Source organism: Abramis brama, assembly GCF_963993115.1.
Source record: "Abramis brama genome assembly, chromosome: 16".
Lineage (NCBI taxonomy): Eukaryota > Metazoa > Chordata > Actinopteri > Cypriniformes > Leuciscidae > Abramis > Abramis brama.
This window is the reverse complement of record NC_139978.1, coordinates 1,974,497-1,993,030: the sequence shown is the minus strand read 5'-3', so window position 1 is coordinate 1,993,030 and position 18,534 is coordinate 1,974,497. Positions and strand designations below refer to the sequence as shown.

The window sequence follows — 18,534 nt, the reverse complement described above, 5'->3', positions numbered from 1 at the left end:
TGCTGACGAGTGATCCATGAGAGACAAACTTTTGTCACATCTCCGTTTCTCCAGTTTATTCAGGACTTTTAATCTGTTGATCTGTTTGTTTCTCCAAACACTGACAATCAGCAGATAAACAGAGGAGTGTTGATCACTGAAACTTCAGCATGAGAAGAAATCATTATAAGAGAGAGGGAGCATGACAGACCCTGGAGAAACTCTGTGACGAATAAAGAAGAGCAATAAATAAAACACGTATAAGGGTTTTGAGATCTTTTATTTTTAATAATTGGGTATTTTTGTGTGTGTGTGTGTGTGTGTGTGTGTGTGTGTGTGTGTGTGTGTTTAGATTTTGTTAATTTTACCCATAGAAATCTGATGTTGTTCTTTGACCTGTTTCAACACACCTTGATCAGAAGCTCCACCCTCTTACAACACTAACCAGGAAGAGGCTGACTTGTTATTTCTCTTTTCTGCCATACTGACTTTGTCTCGACAAAAGCAATAAAGAATCAGCGATCAGTGGAGTATGAAGGGAAAACATTTTTACAGAAGAATTTGAGAAGTTTGTTTCTGAACAAGTTTGTTTCTGATCTTTGTGATTCTCATGGTGATTTATTTTTGAAACCGTTGATCAGAAAGTGAAAGTGAAAGTTCAGATTGCTGGAGCTCAAACAGTGAAAATGGCTTCACTAAATGTATCTGAAGAAGAACTTTCTTGTCCTGTGTGCTGTGAAATCTTCAAGGCTCCTGTTCTTTTATCCTGTAGTCACAGTTTCTGTAACGAGTGTCTTCAACAGTTCTGGAGAACAAATGGAACTCAGGAGTGTCCTGTCTGCAGGAGAACCTCAAGATCTAATCCTCCATGTAATCTTGTGTTAAAAAACTTGTGTGAGTCGTTCCTGAAGGAGAGAAATGAGAGGCGTTCATCAGGGTCTGAGGAGATCTGCAGTTTACACAGTGAGAAACTCAAACTCTTCTGTCTGGAGGACAAACAGCCTGTGTGTTTAGTGTGCAGAGATTCAAAACAACATGACAATCATAAATTCAGACCCATCAGTGAAGTGGTTTCATCATATAAGGTAAGACAAATGTTTCTTGATTCACATGTAAAGAATCATAACGAGTCATAAACACAGATCGTTCCGGCTACTAACGTATCCTCAGTTCCCTGAGATCACGAGCATTGCATCAGTAACTGACGCTTATGAGGAAAACTTAGTTTTTCCCTGAATACTGAAGCCTGATTGGTTCACGTCTCTGCACCTGCACAGACAAATGGCTTTTCAGTCCGCAAAAACAGACTGACTGCCTATTTAAGTCACACTGAAAGCCATTTTCTGAATTTTTCCAAACTGGCCATGGCACGACCAATCGCTTGGGCCGTAGACTTAGTTGCACGCAGGGCGAGGTCGGTCACGCTGCACAGCTCTTTGAAGGCCGCCGGGTCAAGACCAGTTTCATTCATGGTGCAGAGAAGGTTGGCCTGGTTGACTTGAAGGACCGCCATTGTATGAGGGGCAGATCCAGCTTGACCATTCGCTGCACTCTCTGACCGTGAGGGCAGATCTAGTTTTGCACGGCTTAGAGGGATGGTCAGCTTTAGTCTTCCAGCTGAGGGCCGTGGCCCGGTCTCTCCCAATGGCGGAAACTTGGTGTATCCTTTTTCCTTTGTGCCGTCAACAAAGGTGAAGGAAGACGAAGAGGAATAGTGGACGCGTGATGAGTAGGGAGCGCGCCATGACTTATTCAGTTCTTCGTGGACTTCTAGGAAGAATGGCCCATCTCTTCTACAGGGAGTGGAGGGGGGGGGGGGGGGGGGGAGTCATCGGCAGAGTTCGCTCAGTCCTCCGCTTCAGAAACATAGTGCCATCAAAGTCCTCCTCTGAGCCGCCAAATGAAACCATGGCACTCGCTCCAGATGAGGGAAGCAGGGAGCCCTGCAGGAGCAACACTCGTTTGAAATGTCTCTCAAATTTGCTCTTTTAAACGGGTCATATGACAGTTCTAAAAATAACTGTGTATTTGGTTTATTGCAATGTTTATGTAGTTTTATGTTAAAAAAAGTCATTATTGTAATATTTACTTATTTTATTGTTGCTCCTCTATGCCCCGCCTTTCTGAACCGCGTTGATTTTTACGAAGCTCATTGTTATGAAAAGCACGGTGTGCTCTGATTGGCCAGCGATCCAGTGCATTGTGATTGGCCTGAATACCTTAAGCGTGTGACAGAAATGTCACGCCCCTTACCATATTTGGAACATCAGCTCCAAAAGCAATAATGACAGGTGATAATGTCGGTACCGTACTAACTTATCAATTCGAGCCCGAATCTGATCCGGAAAACGCAGAGGGCCAAGCTGATCGGGCTGAACTTTGCCAGCGCGACTGGACCAGAACATCAGATTGGTAAAGATTTATTTCATTGGGGACATAATTACTGATTATAATGGCTTATACCGTCTTTTTACACACCGCGCCGCACTACGGGGGAGAACACTTTGTAAGCATAAAACCATGTCTGCGTTTGTGATCGCACTCTATACTGCTCACAACTCACGTTTGAATAGTCAGTAGCAAATTATTAAAATATGAAAACATACTTACAATCTCTGTCTATGAGTCAGAAGAACCAGACTGTACTAGCAAAGATTGAGTTACCCACTTTCTAGAATCAGCCTTTGTGCACAGCCGGCCTTGTACTCTCGCAGGTTCTGGAAACAGTCCTCCGGAAAATACGCAGCACACAGTCGAATATTTTGTTTGTACTTTTCTGGAGCAGTGTTATAAATAAAGCTTAACCACAGTTTTCTAATTTTGTCCTCTTTTGGAAGGCCAAACAAAGTAGTTTCACAGCGTCTCCACGACATGCCGGCACCGGCTGCAACAGTAATACAGCGATAATAAAAGTTACACCTTCTTTCTGTGCGTATACATCTGGGCGGTGTTATGAAACTCTGCGCACACACACTGACGTAGATTTGTGGCGGCGTGTTTGAATGAAGCATTATAGGAAGGCGTGGCTAAGCCTTAAATATCTCTTTGGGTTTGAGACTTTGAGCTTTGTAACACTGCAGATCTTAAACAGCCACTAAAGAAAAACAAGAAATCGCATCATATGACCCCTTTAATAATGATATTTTCTCTTGAAGAGCTGGATAGCCGCAGGGGAAAAGCACAGAGCTGCAGTTGTCGAAGAGCCGTTAATCCGCTGCTTGAGGCTTGTTTCAATGATGAGCAGAAAGGCTCCAATCTTCTCTTTGGAGACAGCGAGGAGATGATCTTCACACTTGAAGGACAAAACTTCTTATAATAGTTTTCAGCGCAACTTAAATATGCAGTCGGCCCCGTCCGTTTTAGTGGGCTGAAAAGCCATTTGTCTGTACAGGCGCACAGACATGAACCAATCAGGCTTCAGTATTCAGTGTTGATCTGATTGAACAGGACTGCAGTGATCAGGACTGGTTGTGTTTAGTCCAGCTGAACTACATTATAAATGCAGTTTCATAGATTTGAGGAATTAGTAACTACGGGGGCAAATACATTTTCACGCCGGCCCAGTTGATATTAGATAACTTTTTTTGTTTCAATAAATAACACTGTCATTTACAAACTGTACTTTACTCAGGTTGCCTTTGTTTTATGGTAGGTTTTAATTTCTGAATCAATTTAGTATGAGATGGGGGCAAATACTTTTTCCCTTCATTATATGATCATATCACTGTATTGTCTTCTCTTCACTGTAATCTGGTGTTTTAATGTATTTTTGTTCAACTCTAGGAGGAGCTCAATACAGCACTGAAGTCCTTACAGGAGAAACTTAAACACAATGAAAAAATGAAAGGAAAGTTTGAGAAAACAGTTCAACACATCAAGGTGAGGAAACAGAAATGAGAGTCATTTTCATTACAGCTGTTGGATCACTATATACAGTTATGATTTGATATAATGGATTCCAGTTTATTGTGTAAATGACTAGCAGCAATCTGCTTCTGGATCCGTTTTATGTCGGGTATCCGAGTTTATCTTGGATATTAATGATGTGTGTCGATTGAGATGATTGAAGTGAATGTGCTTTGATTTCAGTCTCAAGCTGAGCACACAGAGCGTCAGATTATACAGCAGTTTGAGAAGCTTCATCAGTTTCTCTGCGATGAAGAAGAAGCTACAGTCACTGCACTGAGGGAGGAAGAGGAGCAGAAGAAGCAGAGGATGAAGGAGAAGCTGGAGGAGATGAACACACACATCTCAGCTCTTTCACACACAATCAAAGACATGGAGGAGATGATGAAAGCCAATGACGTCTGCTTTCTGAAGGTCTGATTTCAGATCATTGGTTGATTGATTGATGATTGATTGAGTTCTTGATGATAAATGGTGTGTTTGTTCTGCAGGAGTTTCCAGTCTCAATGGAAAGGTGAGTGATCTGCTCCTGTCTCTGGTCTCTCTGGTTCTGATCCAAAGCCACTGCAGTTCTGACTCCTGAATGTTCTTCCAGAGTCCAGAGCTCACAGCCGGATCCACAGATGGCTTCTGGAGCTTTGATTCATGTGCCACGATACTTGGGCAACCTGCCGTTCAGAGTCTGGAAGAAGATGCAGGACATCGTCCAAAACAGTGAGTCTGACTGCAGGAGATCTGAGCTGGACATGATGGATGGGTGGAGAGTTAGAGGCTCTTCATGACAGAGATAGATAGATAGATAGATAGATAGATAGAATATATATATATATATATATATATATATATATATATATATACAGTGAGGAAAATAAGTATTTGAACACCCTGCTATTTTGCAAGTTCTCCCACTTGGAAATCATGGAGGGGTCTGAAATTGTCATAGTAGGTGCATGTCCACTGTGAGAGACATAATCTAAAAAAAAAAAAATCCAGAAATCACAATATATGTTTTTTTCTAACTATTTATTTGTATGATACAGCTGCAAATAAGTATTTGAACACCTGTCTATCAGCTAGAATTCTGACCCTCAAATACCTGTTAGTCTGCCTTTAAAATGTCCACCTCCACTCCATTTATTATCCTAAATTAGATGCATCTGTTTGAGGTCGTTAGCTGCATAAAGACACCTGTCCACCCCATACAATCAGTAAGAATCCAACTACTAACATGGCCAAGACCAAAGAGCTGTCCAAAGACACTAGAGACAAAATTGTACACCTCCACAAGGCTGGAAAGGGCTACGGGGAAATTGCCAAGCAGCTTGGTGAAAAAAGGTCCACTGTTGGAGCAATCATTAGAAAATGGAAGAAGCTAAACATGACTGTCAATCTCCCTCAGACTGGGGCTCCATGCAAGATCTCACCTCGTGGGGTCTCAATGATCCTAAGAAAGGTGAGAAATCAGCCCAGAACTACACGGGAGGAGCTGGTCAATGACCTGAAAAGAGCTGGGACCACCGTTTCCAAGGTTACTGTTGGTAATACACTAAGACGTCATGGTTTGAAATCATGCATGGCACGGAAGGTTCCCCTGCTTAAACCAGCACATGTCAAGGCCCGTCTTAAGTTTGCCAATGAACATTTGGATGATCCAGAGGAGTCATGGGAGAAAGTCATGTGGTCAGATGAGACCAAAATAGAACTTTTTGGTCATAATTCCACTAAACGTGTTTGGAGGAAGAAGAATGATGAGTACCATCCCAAGAACACCATCCCTACTGTGAAGCATGGGGGTGGTAGCATCATGCTTTGGGGGTTTTCTGCACATGGGACAGGGCGACTGCACTGTATTAAGGAGAGGATGACCGGGGCCATGTATTGCGAGATTTTGGGGAACAACCTCCTTCCCTCAGTTAGAGCATTGAAGATGGGTCGAGGCTGGGTCTTCCAACATGACAATGACCCGAAGCACACAGCCAGGATAACCAAGGAGTGGCTCTGTAAGAAGCATATCAAGGTTCTGGCGTGGCCTAGCCAGTCTCCAGACCTAAACCCAATAGAGAATCTTTGGAGGGAGCTCAAACTCCGTGTTTCTCAGCGACAGCCCAGAAACCTGACTGATCTAGAGAAGATCTGTGTGGAGGAGTGGGCCAAAATCCCTCCTGCAGTGTGTGCAAACCTGGTGAAAAACTACAGGAAACGTTTGACCTCTGTAATTGCAAACAAAGGCTACTGTACCAAATATTAACATTGATTTTCTCAGGTGTTCAAATACTTATTTGCAGCTGTATCATACAAATAAATAGTTAAAAAATCATACATTGTGATTTCTGGATTTTTTTTTTTTAGATTATGTCTCTCACAGTGGACATGCACCTACGATGACAATTTCAGACCCCTCCATGATTTCTAAGTGGGAGAACTTGCAAAATAGCAGGGTGTTCAAATACTTATTTTCCTCACTGTATATAGAATATATAGAATAATAATAATAAACTCGGGATAATAAATTAATTCGGAACTGGGCAGATACTAACATAATTAACATGTTGCTAACATGATGGTAGCACAATTAGCTTCTTTTTTTTAACATGATGTTAACACATTTATCTTTTTTGTTAATATGATTACCATGCTCTTAGCATTATGCTAACATGATTATCATTTTGCAAAGCATGCCTTTAACAAAATGCTAACAAGATTAGCATGTTGCTAGCATGATGCTAACACGATTAACATGTTGCTAGCATAATGCTAACAAGATTAGCATGTTGCGAACAAGATGCTATCATACAATTAGCATGTTGTGATTATTATGTTGATCATCATGATATTAGCATGATTGTCATATTTTGCCAAACAAGATGCTAACATTATTTGCATGATTCTAGTATAATGCTAACACAACCACCATGTTGCTTGCATGTTTTAACAAGATGCTAACATGATTAGCATGCTGCTACTGTGTTTTAGTAAGCATTTTTGACATGTTTCAACACTTAGCTAATCACTATTAGCATGTAGCTATTCTGCTAGCATGTGTAGCATGATGGAAGTCCTGTTTGCTAGCATTAGTCAAAGGAGCCAACCACCATGTCTCTACGATGTTCTGGTGCAGAGATATAGGTCTTGCTGAACAGCTGCTAGGGTACTCTGTTTAGTTGCTTGGGAGTGGCTTGGCAGCTGCCAATGATGTTACTTCAAAGGCTGTTTTGCCAGTATGAATGATATAAACCAACCACAACTCCTCTATGACATTCAGATTAGAAGATATCCCTCTTTGGATTTGGGTTGCTAGGGTGCTTGACAATGGTTGCTAGGGCGTGGCTAGGAAGTGTTGAAGGTGATTCATGATTGGCTGAGCCCACCCTCAAGATATTCCTTCTGATCTCTTTGAATGGAAGTCTATGGGATTAGTTTGCTAGGGTGTATAACAATAGTGATGCTTTGCCTTCACTAATAATAATAATAATTTATTAAGTCAAACATAATAAGTCAAACCCAACAGACAGTCATAATAAACTAATTTAAAACAAAACACAGACTATAAGAGCCAATAAAATGAAGATGATCAGGGGCCGTATTCACAAAGCATTTTATCTTACCACTAGGAGTACTCCTAAATCGCACTAAAATATTTTAGCTAGGAGTTTTCTCTTAAAAGTTATTCACAACGCCTTTCAGACCTACTCTTAGTAAAGAAAAATGACAACTCCTAAACTAAGAGTGAGTCTTTGTTACTATGGATGACGTCATTACTCATGCACGAGCTTGACTGAAGTGACCACCCTGATTGGCTGATGATTGTAACGCGGGAATGATTCCAAACACCTCCCCTACGATGATGAGTGACAGGTGACAGGTCTGAGAATGCGTGCGCTACACAAGTAGTGTGAAGGACGGATGATGATGAATAACTGAATAAATAGCCTAAATGAATAAAGAGTAAGGCAAAACAAATAGCCTAGTAGCCGAATGAAACATATGGATTGATGCAATATCTTTGCAACATTATTGAATTAATCTGTCACTATATGCCTCTGCCTACGTTTGCAAAGAGAAGAACATTTTAATTTGATTCACAATGAAACGTTACAATTAGTTTACATGCAATGAGTAGCCTAGTTTTGGTTGTTGTTGGTGGCGTTATTGCATCCCTAGTTATGCCTACAATGCAGAATTGCTCCCTCGCGATTGGAAGCTCCTGTAGCCGCCGCATACGTATTTCAAAACATTGCAACGTGAAATGCCACAAAAAGCGGTTTGTGAAGGTCTTAGTGAGTTAGGAGTCCTCTCGACTTCTTTTAAGCTGTCCCAGGCTTAGGTGCTACTTTTAGGGCTAAAATGCTTCGTGAATTACTCTTAGTCAAAAAAATTAGGAGTCCTAAAGTTATGAGTGACACGGCCATTATTTTTAGGAGTTGCTCCTAAATTCGCCGGTTAGGAGCTACTTTTAGCCTTAAAATGTTTTGTGAATACGGCCCCAGATGCTGCTGAAGATCAGACACACACTTACAGTTCTTCATCTACAGCATAAATCTCAACAGATCTCATTGATTTATTGTTATTTAACTTTCCCAAAGTATCAGTTTCTCTTGATGGACACAAATGTCTGAATCTCATATTTAATGTTTGTAGTTGATGACGTTAAACGCTGATGATAAAAACGAGTGTGAAACTAATAACAGCACTGACAGTGATCAGAGGAAAATGTGTTTGATCAACAGGACGAGTGTCATAATTCATAATATTCTGTGTTGGGTTCACTCTTGATCATTATATGAAGATCAGAATAAAAGCATCTGTTGATTGTGTCTCATCAGCTCCTGTGATTCTGGATCCAAACACTGCTTTTCCATGTCTCGTCCTGTCTGATGATCTGACCAGTGTGAGAAACAGCGGGAACAAACAACCTCTTCCTGATAATCCTGATAATTCATTTCTAAACTTTTTTGCTTCATAATTATATGATTATATACCATATTTTTTTCTTGTATTGCATCAAATCACTGAAGCAGTAAATTCTGCACATTCTCAGTCAGTGGCGGAGCCAGAGGGGGGTCCGGGGTGGCACTGGACACCCCTGACATGCGATTGGCCACCCCGGGTGCCACCCCAACATTTTATTTGCTACTGGCAGTTGCTGATGCTGATTAAAAAAAAAAAAAAAAAAAAAATTACGTTCGCCGGCAACGCGGCGCGCGCGCAGTTTTCAAACGGACGAGCAGAGGACGAGAGATAGTTGCAAGATACCGAACTTCACCGAATAAGAAAACATCATATTTAAAGTAAGTTTTTAAGGTTTAGCATCAGGGGGGTTTGCTCCGAATACATTCGGCCTAATACACGCATATACAGTAGGCTACCTTGCCGTGTGTAGCCTACGTTACAGTATAGGCCTACAAATGTTCTAGCTAATGTGAGGATAGGAGATCAAAACGCAGGCAAAGAAGAGCAGAAACAAGCGATATCATAATGCGATTACTATAGGACTGTGAAGCTTTATGAGTGTAGGGTGTTGATGGACTCGAGCTGTGTTTTGATCATCATTAAATCTGATCTAGATGTAGTCTTTGATAAAAATGCGATTTTCTCAGCTTTTTGCTCATGTTGCTTTTTATGAAACTTGCCAACATTCAAGTGTTGATAAACAAGTAATAAAAACTCAGTGAGTGTTTTAGCGCAATTTTCTCACCTCATGGGATCACAACACTAAGAGATAGTAAATCTTTTCCTGGATTTTTTTTGTGCGTTCCCGAGATTAGACCTTCCTTAACATAATGCCGAAAACCCGAAGTCTCTAGGTGGTCTGGTTGAGGAGTAGATAGAAGTGCAAGATTGGTGCGCACAGACGCACAGAACAGAAATCATGAGTTAACAATCGCAATTTGTCCGGTGGAAAATTGCGCTAAAAAGACGCACGAAGCTAGAATTTTTTTTTTTAAAGCACAGGGTCTGTTCTTTCTTATGTTCAGATATTCATACAACAAAATATTCTGGGGTGCCATGAAATTGTGAAAATTACCAAAAACGCAATTTTTTTTATACTGGAAAGAGTTAAGATAAAAATATTTTTAATAAGCACAAACATAGTCCAGTCATTTTATGAAAAAAGGTTTAACAAATTGCAACAGAAGCAAACTCAAATCATTTTGTATCCTCAATATGTCCTGAGTAAGGAAAAAAAGTCCAGAAGAATCCCATTAGGGGAAAGTTTTGAAAACTGTTTCTGGGGATTCACTTTTTATTTTACCTACCTTTAGTCTTCAGCATTTTCCTTAACATTGTCTCCTGTTCTTCCCTCAGACTCGTCCCCCAGAAACAGTCCCACGGACCCAGCCCCAAACCCAATCTCTTAATAATTAATAAAGGCTGGTTTCTAAAGTACTTCTTCCTGCCTCTATGTATTAATGCTCATGGGTAGCCGTAATGTGTTCCATTCAGACCTTAACATTAAGTATTTTACTGTTATGTGTCAACAAGATTCAACAAGACATTTTCTCCTGGCTATATCCAATGTTTAGATCTGTTGTGGTATTTATGCAAATTATCACATACATAATTAGATTATGCACCATTTGTCCATGTTAACAAACAATTTTAAAAAAAAACTTGTAATACATTTTTTGTTTGTCTTGATGCAAGTAATCAACTCAGTAATTTTCATGGTGATATCTAAAGGTTACAATTTTTACCCTATTCACGTAAGAAAAAGAATGAATAGGCGTATGAATAGGCTATATTTGGGTCTTTTTCAGAATGGGATTCTTCGGGACTTGTTTTTCCTTACTTAGGACATATTGAGGATACAAAATCAGTTGAGTTTGCTTCTGTTGCAATTTGTTCAAGGTTGACCCCCATTTTGTCTTAAAATGACTGGACTAACAGGCAGATCAGACCCCAGCCCTTGCATCACCACTGGCTAGTCAGAGTCAGTGTGGTCAGACTTCAGAACCAGCAACAGGTCAGAGCATCTACCAGACACAGGCAGTCAATCACATACCAAATTCAGGAATTTAAGTTGAGAAGATTTTGCCAGATTAAAAGGATAGTTCACCAAAAAATGAACACAAAAAAATAATTATAAATTAAATAATTATAATTAGAAAGATGTTCAACACTTATAGACACAAACAGAGTGACCCAATTCCTTCCATAAGCTTTTCCACTGTCTGTCTGTCTGTCTGTCTGTGTGTGTGTGTGTGTGTGTGTGTGTGTGTGTGTACTGTGTACCCCCGCAAGTAGCAGTGGCCACCCCCTGGCCACCCCATGTATAAAACTCTAGTTCCGCCACTGTTCTCAGTGTTTGTTCAACATGAGACTAAATGAATAATTATTTCAGTTATAGAGGAGAAATGATCATTTGTTCATTGGAATAAATGGATGTAAAAGGTTCTTGCTGATAATCTTGTGTTTTAAATAAATAAATAATATGTGATTATGTGATTTAATGCTCAGAGTGAAAGATTAAATGTTTGGGATGATAATTAGGGTTTAAGTCGTGGAAACAATACTTTACAGACGTAACATGTTTATTTTACCTTTCTTTCTGCCTTTATTGGAAACTCCTTCAGTCTTCCTTCGTTTGACAGACGCACATTTGTAGTTTTGACGAGCGGCAGAGATTTTCAAGACGCTGTTTTCCTCGTCCGTTTCAAACAACATGTTATTATATATTATTAAATTGTATACAAAAAAATATTTGTATTAACAAGTGTCATGATTTTTTTGTACTTCATTATAAAGATTATTTAGAGCAATACTTGATCCAGCAATATTCAGAAACGGGTGCAGCTATTGGGATATTTTTCTGCTTAACTTTTTTTAGATTGTAAAAAACAGACAAAATTACAAAAACAAGGAAGAATGATGTTTGAGAGGTAACATGTATTATTCTTACCAATAGTGATAAAATAATTTAATATACTATTTAATTATGAATATTATGAACCGTTTTAACAGGATCAACAAATACAGCTTCTGTCATGTGACACCAAATTTATTTGCTTTAAAACCCTTTTTCTCGACAAAAAGTGTTTCCAAACTAGTTTTTTGCAACATTTGAAGTTAAATGGAAAAAGATTTGATGATCGATAATCAAAAAATTATCGATAATTGTCATTTCCATGTCGGTAAACATTTTGATGCACTAAACCTTTTTTCGCAAACAATCTTTTTTTATTATTTTTTTTATTCAAAAATTATACATTGAATAATAAAGTATAGGCTACACATATTTTACATATAAGGTTCAAAATGAATCCAGAGCATCATAAGATATGAGGAACATGCAGGTAACATTCATATCAAAGATGCTAAACAGTCAATTCACACATTAAGGAAAATAAGAAAATAAAAAAATAAGACATATCGGAGAGGGGTATATATATATATAATTAAAATAAAGAAGAGGAATTACATGTTTTATAGATTGTCATAGTTTTGGTTGCTTTGCGGTTTGAGAGTCCTTGCAATGTTTCAAAGTAAATCTTCATATCAGCTTTAAAATGGTAAATGTTAGGAATCCTTTCAGACCATTTACATTTGTGTATATAAAACTTACCAAATAATATAATAAGATTTAACATAAAAACGTGATTCTTGTCTATATCTTTTTTGTCATAATAAAAAAAAAACATCCCTTTTCTCTTTGTGAATTTTGATTCCACTTAACATATTAAATAAATATTCCACATCAATCCAAAAAAAATTCACATACATACATTCAAAGAAAAGATGTAAAATAGTTTCAGTATCCTTTTTACAAAATACACAAGATTCAGAAAGGTCATTCTTATACCTTTTTAGGAACTGGTTTGTTGGATAAATGTTATGTATAATTTTAAAGTATATTTCATAAACTTTATTATTGATATAATATTTGTTATTATAAGTTCAAATCAATCGCCAATTCAAATTTTCAAAATGTTAATTCCAAAAGTATTTATTTCGAGGTGTTGCAGGGCAATGAATCAGGCATCTGAAAAAATTATTATTACATTTACTGTCTTTAATATCAACACCATTTAACAATACCTGTTTTTTAAACAGTGATAGCTTATGAGGTTCATTACTGGTATTGCATCAAAAGCAATGCTATATTCTCGTGGAGATATCGGAATCCCAAATGTCTTTAAAAACTCAATATACGTAAATAAGTAGCCCTCGTTATTTATCAGTTGTGATACCAGTAGAATATAATTTTTAACCCAGTTGTCGTAGAAGATTGATTTATTCTTATATTTAACCATTTTATTATTCCAAATTAACTGTTTGTGGGGGGAAAGTTATGTTTGTATATAAGAAGCCAACCTAAAAGAGCCTGTCTATGAAGATTGGATAGCTGAATAACCTCATAGTCACATTGTAAAAGGAACTCTATACCACCAACTTTTTCAAAAATAAGATTAGGAATTATGTACAATAGTTTATCTGTATGCTTAATATAATGTTTAATCCAGTTCAACTTGAAAATTGTATTAGAAGTAGAGCCCGACCGATATATCGGCAGGCCGATATTATCGGCCGATATTAGGCATTTTCCTAACTATCGGTATCGGCATTTATAACGGCCGATAAATTAATATTTAAAAAAATGCAGCGTGCAGTGATTTATGTAAGGATGGCGCTGCCAATAAAGCACCTAAAAGCTGTTACAAAGAACTGGCAAAAGTGGCAAAAAAATAACAGCCGCGTCTGGTGTAGACACAGTGTTAAAGCTCATTCTGCTACGTTACAACATCAAGCAATATTCCAATAATGTATGTAATTATAACACTTTATATAGGGCCATTTTGCATTAAAAGTAGCCAGATGGAGACGCAACACGTTCAGAATTAATACACTTTTAGTAAACTACAGAACAGCGCGAGCAGGAAGCGGCGCACCTCACGCGGGCAGAGAACGCGTCCGAGAACGGACACTGTTAGTGATATAAAACGCACACACAGGTCTGTTAAATTAAGCAATACTTTTAAGGTAGTCTAATATTTTTCTGACTAACAAAATTACTGACACAGTAAAGGGTAGATTTAAATAAAGAAAAACGAAATTTAAATAAAGAAAAACTAAATTTAAATAAAGAAATTAAACGAAATTTAAATAAAGAAAAACGAAATTTAAATAAAGAAATTAAACGAAATTTAAATAAAGAAAAACGAAATTTAAATAAAGAAATTAAACGAAATTTAAATAAAGAAATTAAACGAAATTTAAATAAAGAAAAACGAAATTAAGTTAAATTAAAAAACGAGATTAATTTAGATTGATAATAACGGGTAAAAAGTCTAATACATTTTGTTTCTATTATTCTATTTTCCACAATGTCAAAGCAACACAGCTTAATCCAAAACACAAGCTCCGTCATGCACTTCGGTCCATACAAACTCCGCTGTTCTGCGCTCTTGCCAGAGAAGACTTGCGCGTCGGTTCTATTTCTGGCATGCACGCGTTTTCCGCGTGGCTCGAGCCGCGCCTGAGAGACGCGTGTCTCACGCAGGCAGTGTGCAAACTCCAACCTGTTAACATGGGAGCCGAAATAAAAACGGCCATGCCACGCAGTCAGTGTGTCGCCGGCCTTATTCAAGCGCGAATGAGAACCGTTTCGCGGGGGATCCCAGATGTAAAAAAAAAACAACAACAAATATTTGAATGTCAAATTTTCAAATCGAATACCAACCCACCGAACGAATATTCGGGTCCAGCCCTGTAGCCTAGTTTCACGTTTAGTAGATTTTGCTTACTACTTATTTAAAATAGTATAAAACTACTGTACATATGTAATTATAAACGTTTTCATTATGATATTATTAATTTTACTTTACTAAAAAGATCTGAGTTCTTCCTCCACTAAATTAAGATTAAAAATAGAAGAGTATTTAGAATATAATATAATATAAAATGCAATGCAAACTAGCTTGGTTACAGCTCAAATTCTCATTATATTATTCACCCTGCCTCCATTACATATCTTTGTCACACAATTATTTGATCACCACATTTGAGTGATCATTGCAAAACGTTTATATATTTATTCTGTTTATACTGTGTATTCTATATACAGTACCCATCAAAAGTTTGTACACACCAATTGGAAAGTGTGTCCAAACTTACTGTACTATAATACACATAAATAATATTGCTACTGTATTATAATATACACACAAATAATATCGGCCGATATATCGGTATCTGGCTTTTTTTTTATCGGTATCGGCATCGGCGCCCAAAAATCCATATCGGTCGGGCTCTAATTAGAAGTACCAAAATCAAGCACATTCAAACCTCCTTGATTATAAGAATTACATAAAATATTTTTATTTAAATAGTTGACTTGTTTTTCCATATGAAGTTGAATAAGGTAGAATCAATTTTTTTAGTAAAAGATTGTGGTATATCTAACACTTTTGCTTGATAGACTAAACGAGACAGCCCCTCAGTTTTAGATAAAAGAACTCTACCTTTGAGCGATAAATCCCTCATGAAATTTCTTTTTCATTTTCACCATAAGGGGCTGGAGATTGGACTGCACTCTGACTGACTGATTTTTACAAATATTGATGCCAAGATACGTAACTTCCTCCCTAATTGGAATACCTTCAAATTCGGTTAAAGGAATATCATCGTCTTTAAGTGGGAAAAGAGTACATTTTTTAACATTTAAAGATAAACCTGAAGCTTTAGAAAATATATTGAGACAATCTATAACTTTTTTAACCTGTGATATGTCTTTTAAAAAAATAGCTGTATCATCAGCAAGCTGACAGCATTTAATTTCTTTTTGCATAATTTTGATGCCTTGAAAAGAGTCATTATGTATATATAGAGCCATTGTTTGCATGACCAAAAGAAATAGGAAAGGAGCCGCTGGATCTCCTTGTTTTATGCCCCGGGAGATGCTAAATCTGCGAGTAGTTCCCCATGGAAGTTTAACTGAACTATTGCAGTCACTATATAAAGTTTGTATTGCCCTTTTAAAGTATTGACCAAAACCAAAAAAAATCTAATACGTCAAATAAAAAATCATGTGTCACAGTATCAAATGCTTTATATATATCTATAAATAGAATATAACTATTATCAGTTATGTAGTCCTTATAATCAATTAAATCTAAGATTAATCGAATATTATTACTAATATGCCGTCCTTGCATAAAACCAGACTGACTATCATCTATGATTGTATCTAAGCACAACTTTATTCTTTGCGCGAAAATATGAGCCAACAATTTTGCATCATTATTAATTAAGGTTATAGGCCTCCTATTGTCAAGAAGCAAACAATCTTTATTGGGTTTAGGTAACAAGGTGATTAAGCCTTGACACAAAGTTGGGGGAAGCCTACAAGTTTCTATAGCCTCCTTAAAAGCTAATACTAGGAATTCAGAAATGTAGTCTTGAAATGCTTTATAAAATTCACCTGTAAGGCCATCATTCCCTGGGGATTTATTATCTTTTAACTTACTAATGCTCTTTTTTAGTTCTTCTAGGGATATGTCCAGGGGCAGCCTTAAGCATCTGGGGGCCCGTTTCAATAACTAATATGGGGCCCTGCCCACATAAAATGTAAACATGAGCAGAAAAAGCAAGGATTCTTGTTGGTTTGCATCATTATTTTACTACGCACACTTTCAGCTTCATGAACAGGCACCACTGGCATATGTACGTTTCATTTCCTATTCAAATTATTTCCCTGCTCAAAAAAAAAACGTTTTAACCTTACGGAAAAAAGGCAAAGTATAAACACATAAACTATCGGTATTTATTTACTTCAGATCACCGTTCGCGGGGGCGGTAAACGTCGCCATGGTAAACGCGGCGCGACTCAAGTTCGACCAATCAGAGACGTCAGTGTTTTGCTTAGAATTATGGGTAGTGTAGTATTTCTCCAGAAGATCGCAAATAGCAAGTTTTATTTTTATACTTTGTGGCTTTTATAGGAGTAGAAACTTTCGTTTCACAGCCTCGTAGCTCGTGGTCAATCTAACTTGGATGGTTTAGGGGTCTCCAACCTTTTTTAGCTACTTTTTAATGAAAGTGGCCGAGAGATATGCAATAATTAAATCTCTTAAATAATGTCTCATAACTCTCATATTAACAACTATGCTAACTGTTTTAGACCTAAACGAGTTATTGTAGGCCTATATATGTCACCCTTAATTGACATATAAAAAAAATTATTATACTGTAAAACACATAGCCTAATTATTGTTGATTTTATAGTGCATCATAACTAGAGATGAAATGGTATGAAAATGTAATTTCATGATTATAGTGACCAAAATGAGCATGGTTATCACATAATCCTGTTCAAAAAGTACTAATACTACACAATAAAATCAATTCACCAAGTTTTATGTCGAAAACCAGCAAATAACAAATAAACTTACCATCAATATGCACTTTTTGTTTACATAAACATCAAAATAGTAACATTAAAAATGATGGCCAAATTTGAAAGGAGTGTCTTGCAACATGTTATCTACTAACATGTACAAGTTCAAATAAAGTTTTGACAAAAAAGTTTTTATAAAAAGATAAACCTCGCATATTTCAGCCTTTAAATCATTTTTATAAAAAGAATGATTCAAAAAAGACAAAATACTGACATTTACAATGCACATTAGCTTATCTTTTATTATTAATAGTAAAATTCGGTCCGATTTTCCCGTGGCGTCTGTCGTTGCTATGCTATGCAATCATGCGCTCTCCACAACGACAGAGAAGTTTTAATAGCTAATGGATTTCCACCACCGATAAACGCTTGCTGTAGCTCTGCTAGAAGATTTATTTACGAAGAACAAAACACCCGTAGTTTGGGTGCACCCCCATCCTTCATATTGACTCGTTGCGCCTGGAAAAAATGAGCGCGTCGCTTCAATTATTTGAAATAACGAACTTGAGCGCGCAAAAGACGCGATATGTGAACGGCCCTTGGGCGAGCTACCTCCAATCAGGCCACGAGCTACTCTCGCGAGCGACGTGTTGGAGACCACTTTAGACATTATGTCTGAAAATGAATATCCTAGGGAGAAAATGAATGGGATTTTCCTGTTCTGTTGGGGGCCCCCTTGGAGGGCGGGGCCCGTTTCGTTTGAAACGGGTGAAACATAGGTAAGGCCGCCTCTGGATATGTCTTGATCACAGATGTCCTTCTGAGATTCATCAATACCTTGAGCCACACTTTTTATACAAGAGAGGAAATATGAGCTCTGACAGCTGTTGTGTTAGGAGTATAGTTTTTTCAGAGATCTGATCATTAATTTTAAGTTTATATATACCATTAACACTAACATTTCTTTTTTCTAAATTATGAAAATATTTTGTAGCCTATTCCTTTTACCATGTTCCGTCCATTTCCGCCTAGAACGAATAAAAGCTCCCTGTGCCAAATTTTGATAGATATTGTCCAATTCAGCTTGTAATTCAAATAAAATATTGATATCAGCTTGTGATTGCTCATTCTTTTTATAGTAGAAATTATTTCCTTGAGTATTTTATCTTGTCTCATTCTTTTTTTGCAAACAATCCTTACTGGAAACATAAATCTAATATTCGATGTAAATCCACTTTGACACTTATGACAGATGTTGTTACTTCCCTTAAGAAAATATCAAAACCTTTAAACTCAACGGTTTCTAAAACATATAA

The 18,534-nt window shown here is 37.4% G+C and overlaps 1 protein-coding gene across 1 annotated transcript; it reads left to right on the top strand.

Annotated features, from left to right (window-relative positions):
• The first annotated feature begins 312 nt into the window (after positions 1 to 312).
• Positions 313 to 11,571, top strand: LOC311066112 (E3 ubiquitin-protein ligase TRIM35-like). Its single transcript, XM_084087117.1, has 6 exons — positions 313 to 1,064; positions 3,763 to 3,858; positions 4,069 to 4,299; positions 4,377 to 4,399; positions 4,481 to 4,599; positions 8,709 to 11,571. Exons 1-6 carry the CDS (start codon positions 666 to 668, stop codon positions 8,846 to 8,848), a joined length of 1,008 nt encoding a protein of 335 aa, XP_083943243.1. The 5' UTR covers positions 313 to 665; the 3' UTR covers positions 8,849 to 11,571.
• The last annotated feature ends 6,963 nt before the right edge of the window (positions 11,572 to 18,534 follow it).